At 35.3% G+C, this 25188-nt stretch overlaps 1 protein-coding gene and 3 long non-coding RNA genes across 5 annotated transcripts; 1 reads left to right on the top strand and 3 right to left on the bottom strand.

The window, feature by feature from the left end:
* Positions 1-1330: 1330 nt before the first annotated feature.
* On the bottom strand, positions 1331-24308 carry LOC125661052 (GMP reductase 2-like). 2 transcript variants are annotated; one of them, XM_048892929.2, is made up of 8 exons: positions 24115-24292; positions 16775-16831; positions 10665-10784; positions 9665-9748; positions 9403-9576; positions 7270-7458; positions 6599-6801; positions 1331-3019 (listed from the first exon to the last, which is right to left on the bottom strand). In XM_048892929.2, exons 1-8 carry the CDS (start codon positions 24199-24201, stop codon positions 2821-2823), a joined length of 1113 nt encoding a protein of 370 aa, XP_048748886.1. In that variant the 5' UTR covers positions 24202-24292; the 3' UTR covers positions 1331-2820. The 2 variants fall into 2 exon arrangements, with proteins under 2 accessions (XP_048748886.1, XP_048748895.1); XM_048892938.2 differs by lacking the exon at positions 16775-16831 and having other exon boundaries at positions 24115-24308.
* Positions 8150-9394, bottom strand: LOC130051217 (uncharacterized). The gene is made up of 2 exons (XR_008799629.1): positions 8674-9394; positions 8150-8447 (listed from the first exon to the last, which is right to left on the bottom strand). It is a non-coding gene; the product is annotated as an uncharacterized LOC130051217 (long non-coding RNA).
* On the top strand, positions 19039-20457 carry LOC130051216 (uncharacterized). The gene is made up of 2 exons (XR_008799628.1): positions 19039-19393; positions 19893-20457. It is a non-coding gene; the product is annotated as an uncharacterized LOC130051216 (long non-coding RNA).
* On the bottom strand, positions 19856-22694 carry LOC130051215 (uncharacterized). The gene is made up of 2 exons (XR_008799627.1): positions 22339-22694; positions 19856-20252 (listed from the first exon to the last, which is right to left on the bottom strand). It is a non-coding gene; the product is annotated as an uncharacterized LOC130051215 (long non-coding RNA).
* Positions 24309-25188: the final 880 nt, after the last annotated feature.

Here is a 25188-nt window from a genome sequence, read left to right as displayed (position 1 = left end):
TGACTGTAGGGTCATAGGGTCAACTTGTGCTCCTACCAAGGTTACCGTGAACGGAGTATTAAAAAAATAGGAAACGACTTCTCCTTTACCTGTTGCTTCACATTTAGAAGAGAGAGCTGGTGATTTTCAGATGATACCCAACAAGAGTACCGCAAACGCATACATAATACGCCCGAAAAAATGCTTAGTACACGGGGTGTTTTTCTGAGGCCATAATTTGCAGAACTTTGCTTCAGGTAGTATCAACCATCACCAGGCTGTGACAAACTTTCTTTGCATTGTATGATTAAAGGGTATTAGCTTAAACCTGTGACAGGAGGCAGATAGATAAACCAAGAGTTCTTTATCTATTTCCTCAAAATGGACAATGTTCAACAACCTGTAAGTGTCTCAAAAATTGAAGAAAATTAAAATCCTTGCCACTTACACATCTTCCATACCCATGCAGATACTTTGAAAAATAAGATGGTTCTCACTTAAAAACTGTGGAAGGAAAAACAGACAAATCATGTACTCTCTATGTAATAATTCCTCAAAACTGAGAAAGTTCAGCAACCTGTAATTTTCTCAAAAATTTAAGAAAATCAAAATCACTGCCATATGCATATTTTCAATACCCATATGAACCCTCTGTAAAGTAAAAAGGTCCTCACTTGAAAACTGTGGGAGGAGTTCACCCGACAAATCATGTACTCTGTGTAATATTTCCTCAAAACTGACTACTTTCAACAACCTGCAATTTTCTAAAAAAAAAAATTGAAGGACATCAAAATCCTTGCCACATGCACATCTTCAACACCCATACCAACACTATGTAATACAACATGCTCCTCACTTGAAAATTGTGGGAGTTTGCCAGGCAAATTATATACCCTCCCTATCAATAATTTTCAAATAAAGGGGCAAAACTCCTGCAAGAGAGGTCAAAATGGATTAAAATTGCAACATGATCCACAAAGAAGTTACATTGCAAGTTTCAGCTTGATATGCGATAGAGAAATGAAATTAGAAACAGAAACCCCTGAACGGACTGATGAACAGACTAACGGACTGATGGACAGACTAACGGACTGATGAACAGACTAATGGACTGATGAACAGACTAACAGACACTGCTGTACGTCCTGTCTAAAGACGAACGTATAAAAACTGAAATTCCGGTGTTGTGGCAGGCATTGGCACAATAAAGAACTCTCACTGTTATGACCCTGAGCGCTACACATAGGTCTAAATTTGTGGTACTTCACCTACCGCTGCTGATGTCTCTATACAGTGAGAGTAACGAATTCTTGAAGGAACGTAAAACATCAAACAAAATAAAGACATTTAATACACAGGTGTTTCATTTTTTATTATGAAAATTGAACAGGACATGACACATCGAAACAACATCTAAATCATTTTCCTGATCAATCCTCGCACATGGGGAAAATCCTATTTCACTGGTACATGTACAGTACATGCTTAAAGCTGTATGATCCACACATTTGGCGTAGTTTTTCATTGTAATTAAAGCTCAACAGATTTTTCAAAGAATGACCAAATTGCCCTGCACATCGTTAATAACCAATATTTACTCGAAATATACACTTTGAAACCTTTATAGTATAATAGAAGAAATCATAATTATGATGCTCTCACAACCACGTGCCCATTGTTGGTTTTGTTTGATTTGTAGGCCGTATTTCATCTCTCAATATTTGAGTGTGTGTGACGAAGTCTAAATAAAACAATCAGGGCTGAACGCGTTTTCTCTCCCAACTTCAATCACAAACTTTTTTAAATATTTACAGTTGGTGCATTTATGAAGTTTAATATCCCACAATAAATAATATTATTTACAGCATTATTTCTTTTCCTTTCTGATGAAAAGGCAAGGTCAGCAAATATGGGAAAGTTCAGAACTGAACAGACATGTATCTTTCGCACAATAAGGACCATACAGCTTTGATGATATTATGCAAGAATTAAAATAAAAAGTCCACAAACAAAAATATAGACTATCTGCAACAATTATTCTGCCAAAACACCAAACAAGATATGTGTATCAAGCAACATAGGAAAACCCAAAATAATAACACTCGCTGCAATACATGCAAACAGCCCTTGGTATTATACATATTTACTATGAGACATTTATTTTCTGTGCAGCATTTTGTGAATAACTATCCTTCGTAAAGAAACAAAACACAGGAACCACCTTGGTAGCATTTAAAGTATGGAAACACCTCAGACTTGTATAGACTGCCAAGTCAAATGTGAAAACACCTCAGACTTGTATAGACTGCCAAGTCAAGTGTGAAAACACCTCATGCTTGTATAGACTGCCAAGTCCAGCGTGAAAACACCTCAGACTTGTATAGACTGCCAAGTCCAGCGTGAAAACATCTCATACATTTATAGACTGCCAAGTCCAGCGTGAACCTGCAGCCCTGAAGAAAACAGTTTACAGACAATGCTGTGTGGATTTCTTTAACAGTCATTTACAACATCTCCACATCTATTCCATGATTGATAACCACTTTCACATGTTTAATTTGTAATCTGTATAAATGACTAGATACTAGCAAGACTGTAACAAACGTACACTGGCAAACACACTTTTCATAAAAATCAAAGAAAACTGGAAAAAAAAATATCCTTGTTAAAACCTATACTTAAATATATCCTTTTTAAAACCCATCCTATATTTAAATCCCTTTGATTGTACCAAGTTCAAGCAGTATCGAGGTAAAATTAATCAACAACAAATAGTAATCAACAGATGTCCCTCCTAAAATGCTGGAATGGAAAGCCCCTTCTCCCCAGATTTTACGATTGTCAATGTTCCTTGGTAAACGCACTGAAGACTTCATTCAGCTGTTGGGTTACGCGTATGAACGTCGTCCTCCGACTCAGCTCCTTTAGTTTGCCAGCCCCGACATAAGTACACGTTGATCTCAAGCCACCCAGAATGTCCTGCAGCGTGACATCTACATCCCCCTTGTACTCTATCTGTACAGTCTTGCCCTCAGACGCCCTGGAAATGAACAAGTATATCTTTTAAGTGATTACATTAAGTTATTGGACATTACTGTAGCAAAGGTGATAAAAATCTTGTGAATAATCTAGTATTGAGCCTGGGACCCTTGCTACTACACAGCAGGGTTAAGGTGTCCCAAGTAACATTAAAAACAAACATCATAAAATGTACCTCAGTGCACTTCACACTATATGATGTCACAATATACATGTAAAAGTACGTCACGACGTACAGGTCTATAGTTGTATCGTGGGGAAAATGTCAATATTTTCTCGCTATTTACTACCGTTATCTAGTATTCAAGTTGTATATGTTTAAATCTGTTTGTCAGATGATTTTTTTCCCCAGTTATCTTTGATAATATGTAAATCTCATGTTTTAATTTATATATAGTTTGCACTAAAGTAATCTTTATATTACTTTGTGACCTTGAAATCGCCCCTAATGCAACGTGTGTATATATCGACTCGGTACAGGTGAAAGATGACGACATTTTATTTTGATGAAGGCATATTCCTAAAGATTGCAGTTTTAGAATTTTGATACAGAAGGTAGGATATTTTGCCTTGTTTAGATAAAATTTGGCAGTGAATGTGGGAAATACCCAACATTTGAGTTGAGATTAAGGTATCGTCGACTGACCAGTTTCGGTGACCTTAGTGATAAACGGCGATTTTCTCATTAATCACTTGGATTAAATAAATAAATTACACACCTACCTTCAAAATAATTAAATTCCTTTACTTTCATCCAAAAATTTCAAATTCATTGGTACGTTAATCGAATATATTTTCATAACAAAAAACCTGTCACTTTGTGGTTCTAAAACGGTGACGTCACCTATTTCGGTGACCATTGTTAATATAGGTTTGCCAAAAGTTTGTAACTGTTAAAACATATATACAGGAGGAATGTGCAACTAAATGTCAATGAATAAAATAACATAGTGTAGAATTCTAGACTTTTTGTATACTTTATATTAATTTGAAGGTTTGTTTAAAAAAGTAATAAGTATAAAATGGGCTTATTTTTGGGGTGCTCGTGTTAATTTTTTACATTCTCTCCTTCTAGTAGTTCATTTTTGGAAAAAAATTGAAGACGTACTTTATATTGTTATGTTTGCAAACACTACGGCGAAATTGATGACGCAATCTACACCCGGAAACAACAACATGCACACATAAACAAAATGTCACTGATTCTGGTCAGTCACCGGAATAGGGCAGTCGACGATAATTGCTGTATTTGAGAGGATATTGTACCGATCCATATCACTTTTTTAATTTACCATATCAATGTCGACATATCAAGCCCAAACTGCCAATGATTTGAGTGCAACTTTCACCTGTGCCGAGGTGATAAACAACTGAAAGTCTAGTGGACAAAAATAGCTCTATGTCACTTGTACGACCATGTATGACGACGTAATAGTAAAGCGAGGGATTTCCCCACGTGGTACGATGTTTGATTATGGATTGACAAGTGATGTTTAGTAAAATATGTGACGCTTGGAAGAATTTTCCTTTAATTTGAATATGCTGTTATTACTTGTTATTTTACTTGGGACACCTTATCCCTGCTGTGTAGTTAGGTGATCTAACCACTGAGCTACCCAGGCCAATATTAAAAAATATTGTAATATTACAATAATATAAAATGTAAACCTATTTCGGAAATCCTAAGGCCAAAGTTTTTATTTTTGTTGGTTTACGATCCCGCCGACCCTATTTTTTCCTATTTGCGAAAAAAAAAAAAATGGATTTACTTTCCCGAAATTGTCATCTTTTTCCGGATTTTTTTCGACTAAACAACAGGTTCTATAATTTAGAATATATCTTAATCTTCAAAACGCTTTGTACTCTCCGAGGATTTCACGAAGATTACAAACATTTAAATGACTAGCACAAATAGAACGCGAATGTCAAAAACTGGCGGGGCGGACATATTTTAAGGTGAAAGCTTATTGTGAAAGCAATCCATCGCTTTCCAAAAGCTTCTTCCTAAGTGGAAAGACTGACCAAAGAATAGGTGATGCGCTTTACCCACATCTGTCCCAGCATAATGTGTCCATTTTGGAAATTCGGACTTGTAATTCGGAAGAAGGAAAACCATTGTCATCGACAATAACAGACCCAGATACTCCCATTTCTATTCTGGAGTCATTTGGCGTGCGATTTATTTTCGTTCACATAAAACAGAATGGTAAGAACTCAGATATGTCAGATATTTTTGTGTGAATATTAAATGATAAAATGACAAATATCTTAACGAAAAACTCGGTGTCTCGAACAAGATAATCGTTAAATATTGGACATAAGAGTTTAAAAACATGAAATCGGACACATGAAGTGCTAGAATAATCAGAGTCTGCAATTTTACCTTGAATACTTTAAGACTCGCTATAAGAACGAGTTTTAGGATTTTTATTTACTTTTTTACAGACAAGAGAGGTGCAGCTGAGGACAAGGAAAAGGGATGTGTTAGGCCAAATGTTTTTGACGTTTTGATGAATGTCCAAAAATCATATGACAAACTACCCTCTTCAAGGTAGGCACATGGGTATATATTTAATGTAAAAAAAATCTAGATCAAAAATTTTGCACATCAATATTTTATATTTTATATGTGTGATAAGACTACGTCAAATTTTTATTTATTTCTGCATTATTTTACACAATCACTTTTATTAGTATTTTATAACTTTTATGAGTCTTTGCTTGCAGGCATCACGACCAAGTTTCAGCCAGTTTGTTTCTTCTGTGGGGATACTGAAGTGGACAGCACATCGCAGACTGTGCAAGACTTGAGAAAAAACTATAGCATTGTCAGACCTATTTGTGGAAACTGCATATCAAGAGGCATTCAGCCTAAAGTTCGAAATGCTTTGAAATTGAATAAAAAGTGATCATGGAAATTAAAGTTGACAAAAAAAATGTGTTTTTTAATTTTTATTCAGTCAATTTAAATACTGTTTGGTTAAGGTTCCAATTTTTTTTTTTTTTTTTTTTTTTTCTTCGACCACCCAACGCATATTTTGGTGGCAAAAAATCGTAAACCAAAAAAAATAAAAACTTTGGCCTACAAGAACTCTTCATATTGAGGTGATGAAAAAATCATTTTAGAGAAAATGTCAGAAAGATTACGCGTGTCCATAATATTAACTTTGTCTCTGTAAAATCTACCTGTTTAATATTACCTGTGTCCCTGTAAGATTTAACTGTATTTAGTATTACCTGTAAGATTTACCTGTATTTAGTATTACCTATAAGATTTACCTGCATTTAGTATTACCTGTATTTAGTGTTACCTGTAAGATTTACCTGTATTTAGTATTACCTATAAGATTTACCTGTATTTAGTATTACCTGTATTTAGTGTTACCTGTAAGATTTACCTGTATTTAGTATTACCTGTAAGATTTACCTGTATTTAGTATTACCTGTGCATTTAGTATTACCTGTAAGATTTACCTGTATTTAGTATTACCTGTAAGATTTATCTGTATTTAGTATTACCTGTAAGATTTACCTGTATTTAGTGTTACCTGTATTTAGTATTACCTGTATTTAGTATTACCTGTATTCTGCTACACCCCCAGCATGTTTCTTCATGGCAGTGGCTGAGCTCATTCCATAAAATAGTTTGAACTTTTTGCCATTTTCCTCGATCATTTCTCCACCCGACTCGGTGTGTCCGGCAAACATCCCACCCAACATCACAAAGTCTGCACCGGCTCCAAAGGCTTTAGCCACATCCCCAGGACATGTGCACCCTCCATCCTGTAAACAGTTTACATTATAAACACTTTTTTTTTTACAGCTGTTCCATCACAATTTTTTTTTAAAGGTGAATTAATTTCCTTTTCATTGCTTTTTTATGAAGGGCTTTAAAGACCTCTTCCAACCTTTAAAGTTACAAAAGCTTAATATGGACAGCACAGACTAGTGGTCCCCTAGTTGACCACTTATAAGTAGTCCAGTGACCACTTCCTAATGGAACATACAGATATGACAGACTTCTCGCAACCTAATTAATTAACCACTTGTCAGTGATCCTGTGACATGTAGAAATGATTAATGATTTAAACTGACCACTTCACAGTGATATTTAGATGAATTAACTGACCACTTCTCAGTGAGACACAGAAATGATTTAAACTGACCACTTCACAGTGATATTTAGATGAATTAACTGACCACTTCCCGGTGAGACACAGAGATTATTTTCATTTATACAGTGGTACATACTGAGATGATGTGTCCTCCGAGTCCGTGAGCAGCATCAGCACACTCAATAACAGCACTCAGCTGAGGGTACCCCACCCCTGTCTTCTTACGAGTGGTGCACACACTGCCCGGGCCTATTCCAACCTTAATGATATCTGCTCCTGATAAAATCAGTTCTTCCACCATCTCGCCAGTAACCACATTACCAGCCTACAATACAAACATCAGTGTGATCACAATAGTTTATAGTCACTCTGACAGTAAATCCCTACAATACAAACGTCTGTGTGACCACAATAGTTTATAGTCACTCAGTAAATCCCTACAATACAAACGTTTGTGTGACCACAATAGTTTATAGTCACTCAGTAAATCCCTACAATACAAACGTTTGTGTGATCACAATAGTTTATAGTCACTCAGTAAATCCCTACAATACAAACGTCTGTGTGACCACAACAGTTTAAACAGTTTATAGTCACTCAGTAAATCCCTACAATACAAACGTTTGTGTGACCACAATAGTTTATAGTCACTCAGTAAATCCCTACAATACAAACGTCTGTGTGACCACAATAGTTTATAGTCACTCAGTAAATCCCTACAATACAAAACGTCTGTGTGATCACAATAGTTTATAGTCACTCAGTAAATCCCTACAATACAAATGTCAGTGTGATCACAATAGTTTACATACATGCCAACTTTTAAAAATCCCCATGGGGGATTTTGCGCGCGACGACCTTTTTTCAAAGCTCAAAATTCACGACATTTTAGCATGAAAATAAATATTTGTCCTTTCAAATAAAATATCAATCAAATCATTGTTAATGTATCATATATTAACACAACATCAAATGTGTTTGACCATTAACTATATAAAAAAAACTTTGAAAGATATACATTAATATTTTATTAAAATCATCTATTCAGCAAAAAATCTTCTCCAACAAGTCACATACATAATATCAAATAATATTTAAGGTTGCATCCTTTTACACCATACAATAAACATTGGCCGGTCTATATATCAAAATTTAAATCAAAGCACATGCATTTAGGTACGACTGCAAAGGCGATCTTGCTTGTCTGTAAACATGGGCTTGCAGAGACTGGTGGAATAATCTGCATTGCAACCAAAAAAGGAGTGATCTGCCCTGCTATGAAGTTTGCGAACAAAACCTTTGCACCCATGACATCTGAAATAATTACCAGGAAAAAAACCCACATCAAAATATTCCGTTTTACTTGTAAATTAAGGCTACTTGCTAAATAAAAAATTCAGTACAGACTTGTGCGAATTACGCATCACAAAGTATATTTAATGAATACTACACTATATAGACCATATAATACATCGCTATAGATGGATAGATTTGGATAGCCTATATTATTATAGTTGGAAAAAATATATACTTGACGTACCTTATTGCAAATTTTGGATGCTGTCAGCGAGAGGCGGAATGTCCGATTGTTTGGTGGTGACACTAGCATCGTTGTCATTCACGTTTGTGTAAAGGATAGGTCAATTTGAAATCCGTCTTCCCGATTAATTACTATCAAAACATGCTTCGCACTGTCCAATAAACACCCCGACACAGGCAGACCAACCCGACACCATGCGACACAGGTAAACAGCAATGGCTGACTATTGTCCCGATTTCTGATTGGCCAGTTCAGAAATGACGCGGGATTTCCAATTCTGGTCACGAGATTTCACGATTATCCCGCTTTCAAACTCATTTTCAATCGTGAAATCGGAAATTTTGGTCGGAAAAAATTTCAAATCGGGATTTTAGGGTAATTTTGCTTTCCCAATCGGGAAAGCGGGACCGGAGGGTAAAATCGGGAAGATCCCGCCTAAATCGGGAAAGTTGGCATGTATGAGTTTATAGTCACTCAGTAAATCCCTACAATACAAACATCTCTGTGACCACAACAGTTTACAGTCACCAGAGCTAAGTAAATCCTAGATAGTGTTATTCAGAGGGTTACAATAAATTCATTGTACTTTTCTACTACTTCCATGCATCTGATTCGGTGATGTGTACATCTGCTTTCTGTTTAATTCAGTATTCATCGCACATCGCTTTAATACACATTACCAAAATCCTAATATAAATCTTTCTTCTATTAACTTTTTCAATGTCTAACCATTATCGTCTGGGATGGAAACGTCTTCCTGACATCGCGTACAAACTGGACAAAATGTTCCGAGTAGCCATTAGCAACGTCTACACAGATGTACTTCAATTTGGGGATGGCTTCGACAATGGCACAAAGTTTCTTCAGGTCGCCTTCCCCTGTTCCTGTGCTGGCTGCCACGTGCTTAAACAAACACGATTATTAACACAAGTGATATTCTCAGGAAATTAATTGTGCACTTCTAACAATGTTTTGCTGAAGTCATAAATACCTCCAATATGCCTTCATTCTCTGCTACAAATTCTTTCCACGCTTCTACAGAATAATGCTTGTGTATACACACAAAACACTTGCTCTGAAAAAAACATTAGAAAAATACTATCTAAACTCTGGAAATCTTTCCATATTTATTTCTTGAAATAATTGTGTAAAAATGTTAGGTAGATTTGTTTTGTGTATCAAAATTTTGCAAATCAGCTTCGTTACCAAAAGATATTCATGATCAGTATTTTCACACCACCCCCAAAGAAATTTTTTACAAGACATTACAAATGCCATAGGCCTACAAAATTGCTAAATATTTATTTACAGCAAAAGTTACCATATTTTAAAAAGCATTGTTTTAAACAATCACAGAATTGATCACCTTACTTTCAGCACATCTTACTTTAAATATCATCTTTAATAAACAATATTGACATAAAGTAAGGCCAATTCAACTTAATTGATAAAATATAATCCCCGACCCTCAAAAATCGGCCTGCCCGGAATTTTTTTATTTTGCTGTATTTGCGATTTCCGGAAAATTTTCCATGTCCGACTCCAGTATTTACACATCTTGTTTACATTTCTGGAATAGTAACATGAAAAGCCACATGTAGAAAATAAATCATATGGTTTAAAGGAAAGGATTAATGTTCTTCATATCTTGAAGAAGTTTGGTATCTTTCTGTGTTTGAAATTCAAGCTTAACCTGGAATTCGTCTGTGAAATAAGCATAGATTGATATCCATCTGGCATTAAATGATGCACTTCTGTTGACAAAAATTCGTTTGTCACTATTATTTTTCTCAGAAAATAAAAATTAAAAAATAAAATCCTCCCACCCGCCCCATACTTTTTGGTGACCCTGGATGATAATTTACTAATTAAGTTAAATTGGCCTAATGAGTGGAAACTGACACAAAATTGATTGACAAATACTTTTCTTTTTCATAATATCAAGTAGTTAGCCAAACCTATTCTAGTTAATTTTCATGGAGAGTACAAACCCTGGCAAAGCTTTTGGCCATTTCAAAAGTTCCAACTGTGTCCATGTTGGCTGCCATAACAGGGATTCCATTGTACGTCTGGCCGGAGTTCCGAAAGGTGAAGGTACGACACAGGTCCACCTACAAACGACAATAACAATCACCTTGACAACAGTCGAAAAGCTGGAAAGTATAATCCACAAAAATCTTACAAAATAACTGGATGTTCCACCAAGTTTTACAACTAGCGGACTGTACAGCAGGAGAACCAAGTCACAGCTACCATTACAGCTAAAACACTATCAGGGGGGAAATTACTACTCACCTAATATGGAAGCATGCAGACATCTTTTTTGTTTTAATAGATACAGTTTCAAGAATAACATTACTGTAGACACTTTCAGCTTTCCAAAACAGTATAACATTAAGTACTTTGCATTATTTCATAACCAGTTAAATTGACATAGTGACACAATCAGCTCCTCTGGGAATCAGCTGTAGTAGTGGGAAAACAAAGAAAGACAAGAAACTTGAGAGACAAGCCTATCAGTATCCAGTTTGTGAAGGAGGAGGGATCAAGTGAGACAAAGGAGAACAAAGGGGCATCAGGAATGTTAAACCAAGCTAGAGACTGTCAGATAGAATAAGGTATAGGCAAGAAGCTGCAGTTTCTTCATATTGTCCCTACAGACCTTAGACTCGACATGCTTCTCTGGTCACCCGGGCAGATGAAACTTGTAATAATAGAGCTGATAGTTCCCTGGGTGGACCAAGACCAGCAAAAGAAAGAGGGTGAAATATGAAGAACTGATGAAGGACGGCAGACATGGAGCTTTCCTGTCATGGTCAGCTGTAGAGGCTTCCCTGCACAGTCAGTGGGGAGGATGTTCTCTATATAAGGAGTGACAGCGGGGAGGATGTTCTCTATATTAGGAGTGACTGTGGGGAGGATGTTCTCTATATTAGGTGTGACAGTGGGGAGAATGTTCTCTATATTAGGAGTGACTGTGGGGAGGATGTTCTCTATATTAGGAGTGACAGTGGAGAGGATGTTCTCTATATTAGGAGTGACAGTGGGGAGGATGTTCTCTATATTAGGAGTGACAGTGGGGAGGATGTTCTCTATATTAGGAGTGACAGTGGGGAGGATGTTCTCTATATTAGGAGGATGTTCTCTATATTAGGAGTGACTGTGGGGAGGATGTTCTCTATATTAGGAGTGACAGTGGGGAGGATATTCTCTATATTAGGAGGATGTTCTCTATATTAGGAGTGACAGTGGGGAGGACGTTCTCTATATTAGGAGTGACTGTGGGGAGGATATTTTCTATATTAGGAGGATGTTCTCTATATTAGGAGTGACTGTGGGGAGGATGTTCTCTATATTAGGAGTGACTGTGGGGAGGATGTTCTCTATATTAGGAGTGACTGTGGGGAGGATATTCTCTATATTAGGAGTGACAGTGGGGAGGATGTTCTCTATATTAGGAGTGACAGTGGGGAGGATGTTCTCTATATTAGGAGGATGTTCTCTATATTAGGAGTGACTGTGGGGAGGATGTTCTCTATATTAGGAGTGACAGTGGGGAGGATGTTCTCTATATTAGGAGTGACAGTGGGGAGGATGTTCTCTATATTAGGAGGATGTTCTCTATATTAGGAGTGACTGTGGGGAGGATGTTCTCTATATTAGGAGTGACAGTGGGGAGGATATACTCTATATTAGGAGGATGTTCTCTATATTAGGAGTGACAGTGGGGAGGACGTTCTCTATATTAGGAGTGACTGTGGGGAGGATATTTTCTATATTAGGAGTGACTGGCTGATGCAGAAGAGAGCAGTACAGAAAATGGGTCATACAGCTGAGGAGACAACTTGTTGGATATGGATCATCCTCGCAATGTCAAGATTTTGTGATTAAATATCCCTCCACATCAGTGTACGTAACTCTCCACATCAGTGTACGTAACTCTCCACATCAGTGTATGTAACTCTCCACATCAGGATAGGTAACTCTCCACATCAGTGTACGTAACTCTCCACATCAGTGTACGTAACTCTCCACATCAGAGTATGTAACTCTCCACATCAGGGTATGTAACTCTCCATATCAGGGTATGTAACTCCATATCAGGGTACGTAGCTCTCTCAGGGTACATAACTCTCCATATCAGGGTATGTAACTCTCCATATCAGGGTATGTAACTCCATATCAGGGTACGTAACTCTCTCAGGGTATGTAACTCTCCATATCAGAGTACGTAACTCTCCATATCAGGGTACGTAACTCTCCACATCAGGGTAGGTAACCCTCTACATCAGGGTATGTAACTCTCCACATCAGGGTAAGTAATCACAAAACCTTGAAAGAGAGACAGAAGTGGCAGGAAACCTCACATAGCTCAAGTACGTTCAAACAGTGCACTGGGATTGATCACCCCTGTGGACCCCTAGTCTGAGAGTGTACCAAGCTTGGGGTCGAAACCCGCGATGAAGGATATTGACAGTGTTTGCAGTAATTTCATCAGTACTGTATGCAAGTAAAATAACATTGAGATGTTACATATCATACATGTAGAAAACAAACATATTTACAGGGATTTTTTAGGGTCTGTAGGGGGCCGAAATAAGGCCCCATTTCCAATACTAAGAAGCAGATATTTGCCCCAATTTTTGCTTTGAAATTCCCAAACAATTAAAACAAATCAAGCAGGGTAGCCTTATTGTTCATATATCTTCTTCATGGGCGCACAGATTACAATTTTTGCTTCAAAATTGTTAAGTACACCTAGTTTTTGGCCTCTGCTTATCTGAATGAGGTAAGCTCTGACCAAATTGAAAATTTAGAAGGCGTCCTATCCTTAATGCACTCTGGATTGGTTTTCTCCTTACTTCTTTGTATGAAAGATTTTTCCCAATGTCAAGCAAATGTCACTATTTTTCCCATTTGGAAAAACCTAGACCCTTGAAATCAAGACCTTATAAAAATCTGATTTAGAGTACACTTTAAAGGGAAAGGCAACCCTAACCACAGAGTTGCTTTTATGAATAAAGTATTACTTACTGATATCGTAATTGACAGTCTTTAACAACAAAAATCCTTGCTTAACAATTAAATCAATATTAATCTATCATGTATTTTAAATTACCCGCCTAAGAGAGTGGCCATTGGAGTTTAATTTATGACGTCACACCGTCTATTCCGGTTTATTTCACCAGCAGCACTGTAAACATGACAAGTCACGAACAGTTAAGTTTGGAGCCGTATAGATTTGAGCCCGTTCTTTCGCAAGAAGAAATTGAGAAAAGAAGACGTTCAGTCGAGTCGCAGACCAGGCAGAGGGTACACGTTCTTCATACAAATACCTCAAATTGTCATTACGCAAATGATGGATCCACAGTTTACGTAGTCTTTTCTTTTCAAATGACCTGGTTGGGTCAGGAATTTCGAAAAATAACCTTTTTTCACATCTCCCCTTCTTATTAGTGTAATTAACTGCTTGCCAGGAAGGCATCAACCTATTTATTTGTAAGATCTACCACATGCACATCTTTGATGATCTCGCAGGTGCTTGGGTTCAAGCTACATGAATTGATTTAATTAATTTTTTGTTGAAAATATTTCTAATGCATGTCAACAACGTCTTGCATACCCAAGTCCAAAATAATTCAAAATAAGCCTTTTTTAAAAAAAAAAAATACCCTAGGCCACTGGTTATAAGTTCTGTTATAATAACCAGTGAGGGTATTTTTTTTTAAGGACTTATTTTGGACGTTATGGGTATGCAAGACGTTGTTGACATGCATTAGAAATATTTTCAAGAAAAAAAAAATTAAATCAACTCATGTAGCTTATTTGGAGGGGGAGGGGGCTGAACCCAAGCACCAGTGGATGATCTTAGAATCTCATCAAAACCGGAACAGACAGTGTGACGTCAAAATTATTGATTTTTGTGGTCTTGAATATAAAAGAGTTACACATCATGGCAGCCTCTATAGGTTGCGGGAATTTCAATTTTTGACGTTTTCAAATTAGTAAAGAAGCATATCTAGGCCGTATATCAACAGAACTGTATGACACATCTTTATCATACGATTAATCCTATCATTTATCATGTAAAAATCTTTTGGGTTGCCTTTCCCTTTAACTACAAAACACACTCAACAGGGCAATTGATTAGTAAATAAATCTGTATGATACATAACCATAACATATTAGTCAACAAATTGTATCAATTATTATAAAACATTCAGTACTCTAATACTTTGTAAACACCTTAGATTTTGGGGGATTATGGTTAACAGTCATTGTTAATAAACTGATTCAGAATGTTTACCCCCCCCCCCCCCCCCCCCCCCCCAAAAAAACCCAACACATTATCCTATTTGAGGGCTGTGAGAGTCGGAAGTTATTTTACAATAATGACCAGACCGACCAATTTAAATATGCCACAACATCGGGATCATACCTGAAAACAAACCACTTCCTAGGCAAGTTACATTAGTCCATCAACATTACATTACAAGTGTGCCCAATATCATGAATATTCAAAAGTCTCAAGCAAAGTAAGACTTTACTTGTTCTTTAATAAGATCAGTGCCATGAATGAGATAACTTTCTGTATTTCTTACTAGAGAATTTATTGAAAGCAACAACTTTTCAAATTATTTTACTCAAATTATCTGTTATACATTAAATTAACCAAGTATGAATGTATTTGTGAGTTAACCCACTGTTATCCAAGTTGACCCATTATAATTTTGTAGTGTGAAGTGGCACTAAGGCCAAAATAAATATATGTGTGTTTCTGGTTTCCCGACCCTACCTACTTTTTTGCTGTCAAACCTAAAGATTTTATTGATGATGTATATAAATCAAATAAAAATCTGCAATTTTCAATCTGGAATTTTTCTTTTTCTTTTCGTGTTCGAGTTTCTCTGATTTACATTTAGACTATTATTGATCTTCAAAATGTTTGAAAAGTAATTACAATGTATATAGACATATATTCAAAGAATATCAAAACCTGGAAAGTTGATTTCAAAAATGTTTCAATGAAATAAAATGTTTTACTTACCTACCCTATATAATTTTTGGAGGGGAGTGAAACAGGAAACACACATATATTTTATTTTGGCCTAAGTTGTCTTACATGGATTAACCAAACAACTCCTATATAAAGTTTTAGCAAAACTGAAAGTTCAATGTATACACAATTTAAATATGTTGCAGTACATTTTCTATAAGTTACTAACTGAATATCAGGAAATATGCCTGTCTAGATCTTTGCAAATTAAAGCATAAAAGCAAAATGCAGAAGAAGAAAACGGGGGGTGGGGGTGGGGGGGGGGGGGGGGGGGGTGGCATATTTCCTTATATTTAGATAATAACCTATTTCATTACATATTTCCCAATTATCTGTATTTCTAATTCTAAAAGAGCACATCCATTTAAATTTTGGTAGCAGACACAGTGTTTGTATCAATTAATATTTGTAAAAAGTGGCATCATAATTCAATTTAAAGAGTCCCTGGTATAAGCCTGGGTTTAATCTATAGAAAAAATATCAAAATATCTAATAAATGTAAAAGTATTCATGCAAGTTAATTACACACAAATCCTAGCAACAAAATTCAAACTCAATGGGTGTTTTTTTAAAGTGCTGATTAAAAAAAAACCCTGGTGATTGAAATTTTTTCAATACCATTTTTAATGATTTTTTAGTCCACAACGTATATATGCCACTCATGACTGATCTCTTTCATTAAAGTTTTCACTGTTAGGAACTTCAAAAATCAAATCCAATATACACAAAACACAGAATAACTATAGGTTTTCATGAATTTTGGTTGTGGCATAGCTGCCAACCATATGAAGTCCAGTGATTTTTTTAAAAGTGGGTGCAGGTGTGATATTTTGTAAAAATATATAAGGAAATTGGGATTTCTATTGAAAAATTATTATGTGATTATAATCAGAAATTAAACAAATTTCTTTTTTTTTTTTGGAAGGAGAGGGGTGTCACCCTCCCTGTAGTGGGTGAGTTGGCAGCTATATTGTAGCAGGCTGCAAGCAAATTTCATGGACATAATGGAATGTTCAAACAACTGCACATCCAGCACCCGCTTACCACATCCCCTTGTGGTCCCGATGTTGTGGCGTATGTCACTAAACTCTGTCGTGGGTTCTACAGAGCAGGCAAAGCAATCAGTTCCACCATAACCACATACATATAATACGTAACAAGGTCACAATACCCCGACACACATAGAATTTAACCTCATTTGTTACGTGCAATTTGATTGGCTGAGCAATATACTTTATCGTAATATGTCGCAAGCATTGTATATTATAAATGCTTGATGTTTTTTGCTTAAAATCAATTCTAAAAACAGTTTTAAAAGGTGCATTCAGATTGTACCAAGGGATAAATCAAATTAATATAATGATATGATATCCATTTTAAAACATAATTTCCTAAAATCAGATTTAATTTGTTACATAACATCAGCACTGTTTTGATCTAATTTCTAAATCCGTTCATAAATATTATAGTGGTTGATACCTAATCAATCTTAACAAGGATAAAACAACTTTTGGTGTTAATAATTTTAATTGCATGCATGTTACATTAGAAGACCCTAAATCAGCAAGTTCGTGATTCGATCACTATCAAGGAATCTAATTAAAATTAGATGTTAGATCCGCTCACATACTCGCTACACAAATGTTTGTGTAGCGAGTATGTGAGTGGATCTAACATCTAATTTTAATCAGATTTACGACTATCAAGTAAAATGAAATTTAATCTGGAGATGTTGCTCTGATCCTGGATTACTGCTTAGCGGGAATCTGAGTGACTTAAACATTCTGTTGACATAAAACATTACCTTCTTATGAATACATTCTGATTAACAAAAGTAATCTGGACAAAGCCGACAACAAAACAACAGAAGCAGAACAACATTGAACAACACTGAGTAACAGGGCAGTACACGGTCCTTCTGGTCAGATCGTGACACGTCCTGGATACTTTACTTAATCCTGCTAAATGATCTCTATGCATACAGTACTACTTAACCTTGTACAGAATTCTGGGTTTAATAGTTGACGGAAACTAAAGAATCAAATAAAATGAATGGGATAAAGTGGAAAAAATAAAGAACAACAGCAAAACTTCAGGAATATATCTTAACTTGTGTAGTGATGTAACACATATATATATAAACAGGTCCAGTCCAAAGACTATTTCTACCTACGTAGCTATTAATAGCTACCTACGTATTTAGACCTACTTAAAGTGGCTACTTCTACCTACTTTAACCTGTTTTTAAAAATATAAATAATAATTAAGGCGCATCTTTTAAACAGGTTAGTCGTTTTATGCATCATGTGCATTTGTATGGCAAAGTTCGGAGTGTAAATTTGAATACTTTACAAGGGTGGAGAATGTAGAGGAAATGCATGAAAAATTGCCCCAAAAACCTTTAATGTAAGAATGCATGAGGGTAAACTTTAAAATTAATATTGATTAGTAAGACATTCTAGACTTCTTATCACATAGCTTTGATCCTAAGCTCCTAGAAAATGGAACTGGGTGTAGTTATTGATGCAAATTTGAAAGGTTAGAAAGTAATCATTTTTTGTCCAATATTTTTGTGGTATTCATCGTCAGTGAAAGTGAATCAAGAAATTTGGTACACACCATATTGCGCCATTCCTGTATTTGGCCACGAAATGCAAATAAAGGAAAAAGTAGGTAAAAATAGCTACCTGGAGTAGGTTTAAATACTTAGGTAGCTATAAGTAGCTACGTAGGTAGAAATAGTCTTTGGACTGGACCTGGTGAATGCGACTTGTTGAAAATATTGATCCACTCAACTTGGAAAACTTCTAACATTAGGCCTATATGTCACATCAGGGATTGAAGCTAACTTTTTTTGTCACCAGTCCAGCCGGACTGACAGTCTTCACGAAAACTCAGTGGTCCGAAGACCGAGGCCAGTGAATTTTACGATCGGGTCAGTAAAAATTAAAGATCAGGAAGTCCGATGGGCTTGTAGACTTTTCGTAAGTCACATTAAATATAATGTTGGATTTAGATATTCTAAACGTCTTATTTGCTTAAATTTACTATCAAAATAAATTAAAAAATAGCACATACAGTAAGTGTTTGGACATCGTGGTTTAATGTTTATTTCGTAAAGAACGATAACTATACTTGTCATTGTCAAGATAACTTATACGTTGATTATGTGAATATTGAATGAACTTGTTGAAACAACAAAAATGGCCACATTCTGTATCGCACAGTACACCGGTAATTGCTGCTTTATTGCATTGTCCAATAGCCGTGTTTCGAGTTCCTCCGGAATACCCGGGATTTTTCGTATTTAGCCACGCCGGTCACGTGATATGAGCAAAATGTTCCACAGGGGTACTTCCGGTTAATTTTGTTTACACTGGTAACAAAATTGTTTTTGACAAAATATAGATTTTGCGGCACAAACTGTCGCAAATCAGATAAAGGATAGCAAGGGATATATATTTACTTGGAAGATGTCAAAGTTTACCTTTTCCCAAACCCGGGAAAAGCGTTCACGAAGAGGAAACGATGGCGTCATTTGTGTAGAAAACCACGAGCAGCCGAAATTGAGTGCGATTATTACATTCCGTGAAAGCTGAACCAACAAAGGAACATCATTGTTCTAGCAAGTTTCCTTATATTAACTTTTAGGAAAACCAAGAGGTTTGTACTGACTCTTAAAAATGTAATATAGACTGTGCAAAATCTTGTCAATCTTAAGAATAGGTATACTTGTACCCTCATCCACATCTGAGCAGTGTATGTATTTTACAACGGTGTTCATAAATTGCAAAATTTTGAATTATATCAAAGAACATTGATCTTTTCTCCAACTTTTAATACCAATCAAGCACAGGCAATATGCATCGCTTGGGGTACTCTTTAATAGTAAATTCGAACACAAGTGATGCATATTGCCTGTGCAATCAAGGTACTTTGCATGTACATGTACATCAGATATGTACATTTCCACTCAAACCACTTATATACAAGAATGGAACCAGCTGAACATGAGCCAGGTTATATATTATGTATTTGCTCTCCTACCCCTTTGATTCAGTACTGTGTAAGGAAATATACTATTGAGTATATATATATTTTAAAAAGAATAACAAAGAACAACAATTTTCATTCATATTTCATTCAACATATATATACACAGGTTGATAACAATGGCTGATCTGCATATAATGACTGCTAGTTATTGGCTGGTATGCAGTGAAAGGGAGCTAAAAAGGAGTAAAAAGTTCATATCAGCCAGGTGAGAATTAATTTCTTCTTTTTTGTGTGTTATACATATGTAATTCTTTTCTTTTGCTGCTTCAAATCTTGTGTATTTGAAAATTTTCAGTCTAATATTTTGGCAATGTTATAGGTAGTGTGGCTTAAATAAACCACTGTTAAGGAATATCCAGTAATGGCATGACATCATGAGAGTTTGGCATACCGACATTCAGATGATTAATGATGAAACTGAAGACCTCAAGTGAAAGGCATGGAAAATGATCCTGTTCCCATATACCTGAAAAAGAGGAGGGATGCCACAATATTGATAATAGACTTTTGTCAATTTGAGAAGCAAAGATGTAAAAAAAAAAAAAAAAAAAATAATGCTGAAATTATAATTCATGTATTTGTTAAAAATACTGTTCACTGTACATACATGTATATTTTTTAAAACTTATTTTTAAATACATGAAGTAATTCATATTAAAACTGTGAATGTATGAGTTTTCATGATTTTATTTATATTTAAGTCAATTCACCTTTTTCAAACTTTTGATGCATATGACGGATTTCCTCTGCATTGCTATATCTATCAGGCCCAGCACAATCTCTATATTTAGCTATATAGTTTTATAAAGCTATTTCAAACAGCTTCATTAAGCTAGTTTCGATTAAATTTCTTAAGTGCAATGACACATAACAATATACATGTACTTTGAACTAACCACAACACTATTTTAGGTATAGATCATATGTCATTTTAAGAATTTTCATGAAAAGAGAATTTCTTTTGCATTGATAACTGTCCACTACCTTGTGTGTGTCGAAGCTTTGATAAGTATATGATGACTTTACAATGTGGAATCTGTAACAACTTAATAATCCTAAACATTTGACAATTTTGAATCAAAATTCTTCCTAAGGTACATAGTTTAAGAAGCTTTTTTTGTTTACAGTGTGTTGTTTCAAGTACAAGGATGAAATATTTTCACTTAGAAATTCAATTTTTATGCTTTAAAAATATATTTGATAGAAGATTTGAAATAGTTATATCAAGCAATTTCAATTAGCTTTACAAAGCTATATAGCTTGATTAGCATATTTATATAGCTAAGTATACTAGAGATTGTGCTGGACCAGTCTATGAGCACATAATTGAAATTATGTTGCTGAAAGGAATAATATTACCTTAATCATGATCAGATATATATTTTGTTCAGTGATATAAATATGAGCAGTAATCACAAATACCTAATGGATTGTGAAAAGTCAATAAAATGACTACAACAATAAATAGTCATGCTAAAAATTCTTCCAATTACATGAGTATATCATTAAAAGTCGAACTCCAAAGACTTAATCTGTAACACAAGTATTAGTTGATAAATAATTATTTTCAAATTAGACAGCATATTGACTATACCCAAGTAGATAATTTTATCCTCGCCCACATATGGCTATATCATTGCACTTAGAAACCCAGCCTAATTCAATCTAAACTAGCTTTAAATAATAAAGCCATTTCAAATACCTATAATATTATAGCTAATCTATTACTTTTCACTGTGTATTGTCATTATCTAAATTTTATATCAATAATTATCAGGTCCAGTCCAAAGACTATTTCTACCTATGTAGCTACTTATAGCTACCTAGGTATTTAAACCTACTCCAGGTAGCTATTTTTACCTACGTTTTCCTTTACTTGCATTTCGTGGCCAAACGCAGGAACGGCGCAACATGGTGTGTACCAAATTTCTTGATTCACTTATACTGACATTGAATACCACAAAAATATTGGACAAAAAATGATTACTTTCAAATTTGCATCAATAACTGCACCCACTTCCATTCTCTAGGAACTTAGGATCAAAGATACATGATAAGAAGTCTAGAATGTTTTACAAATCTTTATTAATTTTAAAGTTAACATTCATGCACTCTTACATTAAAAGTTTTTGAGTCGATTTTTCACGCAATTTCCTCTACATTTTCCACCCTCGTAAAGTATATAAATTTACACTCCGAATTTTGTCATGCACATGCACAACATGATACATAAAACGACTGACCTGTTTAAAAGATGTGCCTTAATTATTATTTATTTATATCTTTAAAAACATGTAAAAGTAGCTACTTTAAGTAGCTTTAAATACCTAGGTAGCTATTAATAGCTACGTAGGTAGAAATAGTCTTTGGAATGGACCTGGTTATATATGTTACATGTTTATGCCCATTTTGGCCCTGATTTGGTAACGTAAATTCTATTTCACATAGGCCCTAGACTGTACTGGACCCGAGTGGACCTAATGCCTGCTTTATGAAGCAGTGCACATTGTGTTTTGTATATATATAAAATGTCGTCATAATTTTCATTTTACCTGTTTGACAGGTTTCAGTGAGTCTAATACGTTCTTTTCCTTTACCCCTCCGGTTACTAGACAGCTGGGCCTTGTGTGAGTTACACGACATGCATCGTCTTCTTCTGTTCTTGACGAAGTCTTTCGTTGTATTTCGTAGATCAATAGTAGCTTATCAAACGCTCATAAACAAATATGTACCGCATACACCCCAAACTATTAAATTTGTATTTCAATTTCATGATGATTGACAAAATTAAGCCTAGGCCTAATACACGAAGTGTCGACTGTTGGTAAACAACGATAAACCGGAAGTAACCCTGTGGAACATTTTTGACGCGGCGTGACTAAACACAGAATAAACACTGTGTTCCGGAGTAACTCGAAACACGGCTATTAAAATGAACTTCATCAAGTGCAGTTATCTCTGATTTTATGCAATTTCTATAGTTTATAGAATTAATCATTTACATTTGATGTTAGTAGAGTAGGCTACTTTGATGTTGGTAGAGAAGGCTACTTTCTAGGGTGCACTCGGGCTGTTTTCATGTTTGTGAAAAATATATGAAGTTGTAGTCTTGTTGTTTGCAGGTGAAGAGAGAGAAAATATCATGTATGGTGTTGTTTTACTGGAATCGACAGAAAGGATGTCTTAGGGTGGATATAAATATGAGTAATAACCATAGTTTCAGTAAACTAATTGTACAATTTTACAATGCATTCCATAATGTATGTGATAAACATGCAAGGTGAAGATAACGAACAGTGATCAATCTCATAACTCCTACAAGCAATACAAAATAGATAGTTGGGCAAACACGGACCCCTGGACACACCAGAGGTGGGATCAGGTGCCTAGGAGGAGTAAGCATCCCCTGTTGACCGGTCACATATGAAAATTTAGGGGGCCAGTGAATTTCACTGTGGGACAGTGAATTTCACTGTGGGACAGTAAATTCAGACAGTTCACTGGTCCGACTGGCCAGCAAGTTTTAAATGTTTTCGTGAAGACTGGACTGATGGGGTATAATTTCAACCAGTCCGCAGAAAAATTTACCAGTCAAACTGAGTTTTCCACAAATAATTAAACATATTTCGTTAATGTTATTAAAATGAAATTTAACTCAATATGCCTCAGACAATATTGTAATGTTCACTTAAATGTGGGATTTATATTTACGAATCAGATTTGTCTTATATCTACAGATCGAAGCATGCCAAATGTGTGTATAAAATTTCCAAAACAATGCTTTAGAAAATTATCCAGTCCCATCGGACTGACTAAAACAAATGTCAGTCAGTCCGCCAGACTTTTAACCAGTCACAGACTGACGGGCATATGTTAATTTCGAGCCCTGTCACATGTTAACATGTCAGTTTGATGTATACAAGACAAATCAATAAAGAATTTATTTGCATTTACTGTTGAAACATGCTATATTCAATTGAAACATAGCTTTACCTATAGTCACGGGCACTGGAAGTTAATGTAAATATATAGTATGTACATGTATAAAAAAGGATTATACATGCACATACTATATATTTACATTAACTTCCAGTGCCCGTGCCTATAGTATGAAAAAGAGCGAGAAGACAGAAAGACGTTATTTTTACCATATTCTATCAAAACAATATATGAATTATAGGCACGTGACCCCCCCCCCCCCCCCCCCCAAATAATATACTTTCATACTCCAGATGAATAACACATTACCCAGGTGCTTTAGTCGAAACCCGACACCATCATAAGTTATGGCATAACGACATAGCAAAGTTAGTAACAACATTCCTCACCTCTGATCTGCTTTTCAGAGTGCTTCTTTTAGGTCTGACGAGAACGTCTTTGAAGTCAAGCTTGATATCATTGTCTATTCTAGGCATTTTGATTTCAAATAAATTATTTGTGACGTCTCCTCTGCCAAAATAAGTGACCTTTTTCTTGTTGATACCCCGCCAACACGTCTTTTGTAGTTTCCTAATACAGAAGAGTGGGTGTCCATACTACTCGACACCTATACTATTTGGGTCCCATCTCGGAATTTTCTTTTCATTGTGTTTATTATGTACATTGCCTCCCGTCTTTCCAAATGAAAAATATGCAATCAATATTCAAATTAATCCAAAATATGCTATTTCTCCACCAATCACACCCCCCCTCCAAGACTTTCTTTTTTTACCTTCTGTAAGCTTTTGAGATGACCACTTGCAAGATCCTAATATATGTACATGTATCAGTATCCCACAAGAGCTTACAGAAAGTAGAAACTGGCTATGCAAAATGAAGATGATCAGTGGTGAAATCATTTATTTTTGATAAATTATTGGTATCTCTTTCTATTATCTATATTTTCATTGGGTAAAAGGAGGGAAGGGTATATCTTTATTGTACATAAGATCTATGTACATGCCATCCACATTTTAGGTGTCTGTGGTTTATATTTACCAACAACTTGATGGATAACACTTTTATTGTTTCTGTAAAATTGCAAGAAATTTTGAACGAGGTGTATATGGTCTTCATGTCTCACCAAAGTAAAAAATTGGTTGATTAATTTTCCCTATTCATGTTATGCATCTTAACAATGCTCATTCTATACCATTAGTTTTTAACAATGCTCATTCTATACCATTAGTTCTTAACAATGCTCATTCTATACCATTAGTTCTTAACAATGCTCATTCTATACCATTAGTTCTTTCATTACATATAGATAATGGTTTTTAATCACTCCTGTTGACATTACAGGAAGTTTTCATATCTAATAATAAATTCTCTTTTTTGAAGTCGAACAAACAATGAACATAAATAGCTACCGTATATACTAGCTATTTACCAACTTGCATGGACGTTGGCACTAGGGGGTCATT

This window comes from Ostrea edulis, chromosome 1, assembly GCF_947568905.1.
Source record: "Ostrea edulis chromosome 1, xbOstEdul1.1, whole genome shotgun sequence".
In the NCBI taxonomy this organism is placed as follows: Eukaryota; Metazoa; Mollusca; class Bivalvia; order Ostreida; family Ostreidae; genus Ostrea; species Ostrea edulis.
Note: the sequence above shows the minus strand (reverse complement) of the source record. Positions and strands in the feature narration are given on the sequence as shown.

What these genes read in the sequence shown, in the direction of transcription:
- LOC125661052 (XM_048892929.2), bottom strand. Translation starts at nt 24,201, where the DNA reads ATGCCTAGAATAGACAATGATATCAAGCTTGACTTCAAAGACGTTCTC. An exon ending in TTCCATCCCAGACGATAATG is followed by an intron (nt 7,459 to 9,402) that starts GTTAGACATTGA and finishes TTTGTATTGTAG; the next exon opens with GCTGGTAATGTGGTTACTGG. An exon ending in TCGGAGGACACATCATCTCA is followed by an intron (nt 6,802 to 7,269) that starts GTATGTACCACT and finishes AACTGTTTACAG; the next exon opens with GATGGAGGGTGCACATGTCC.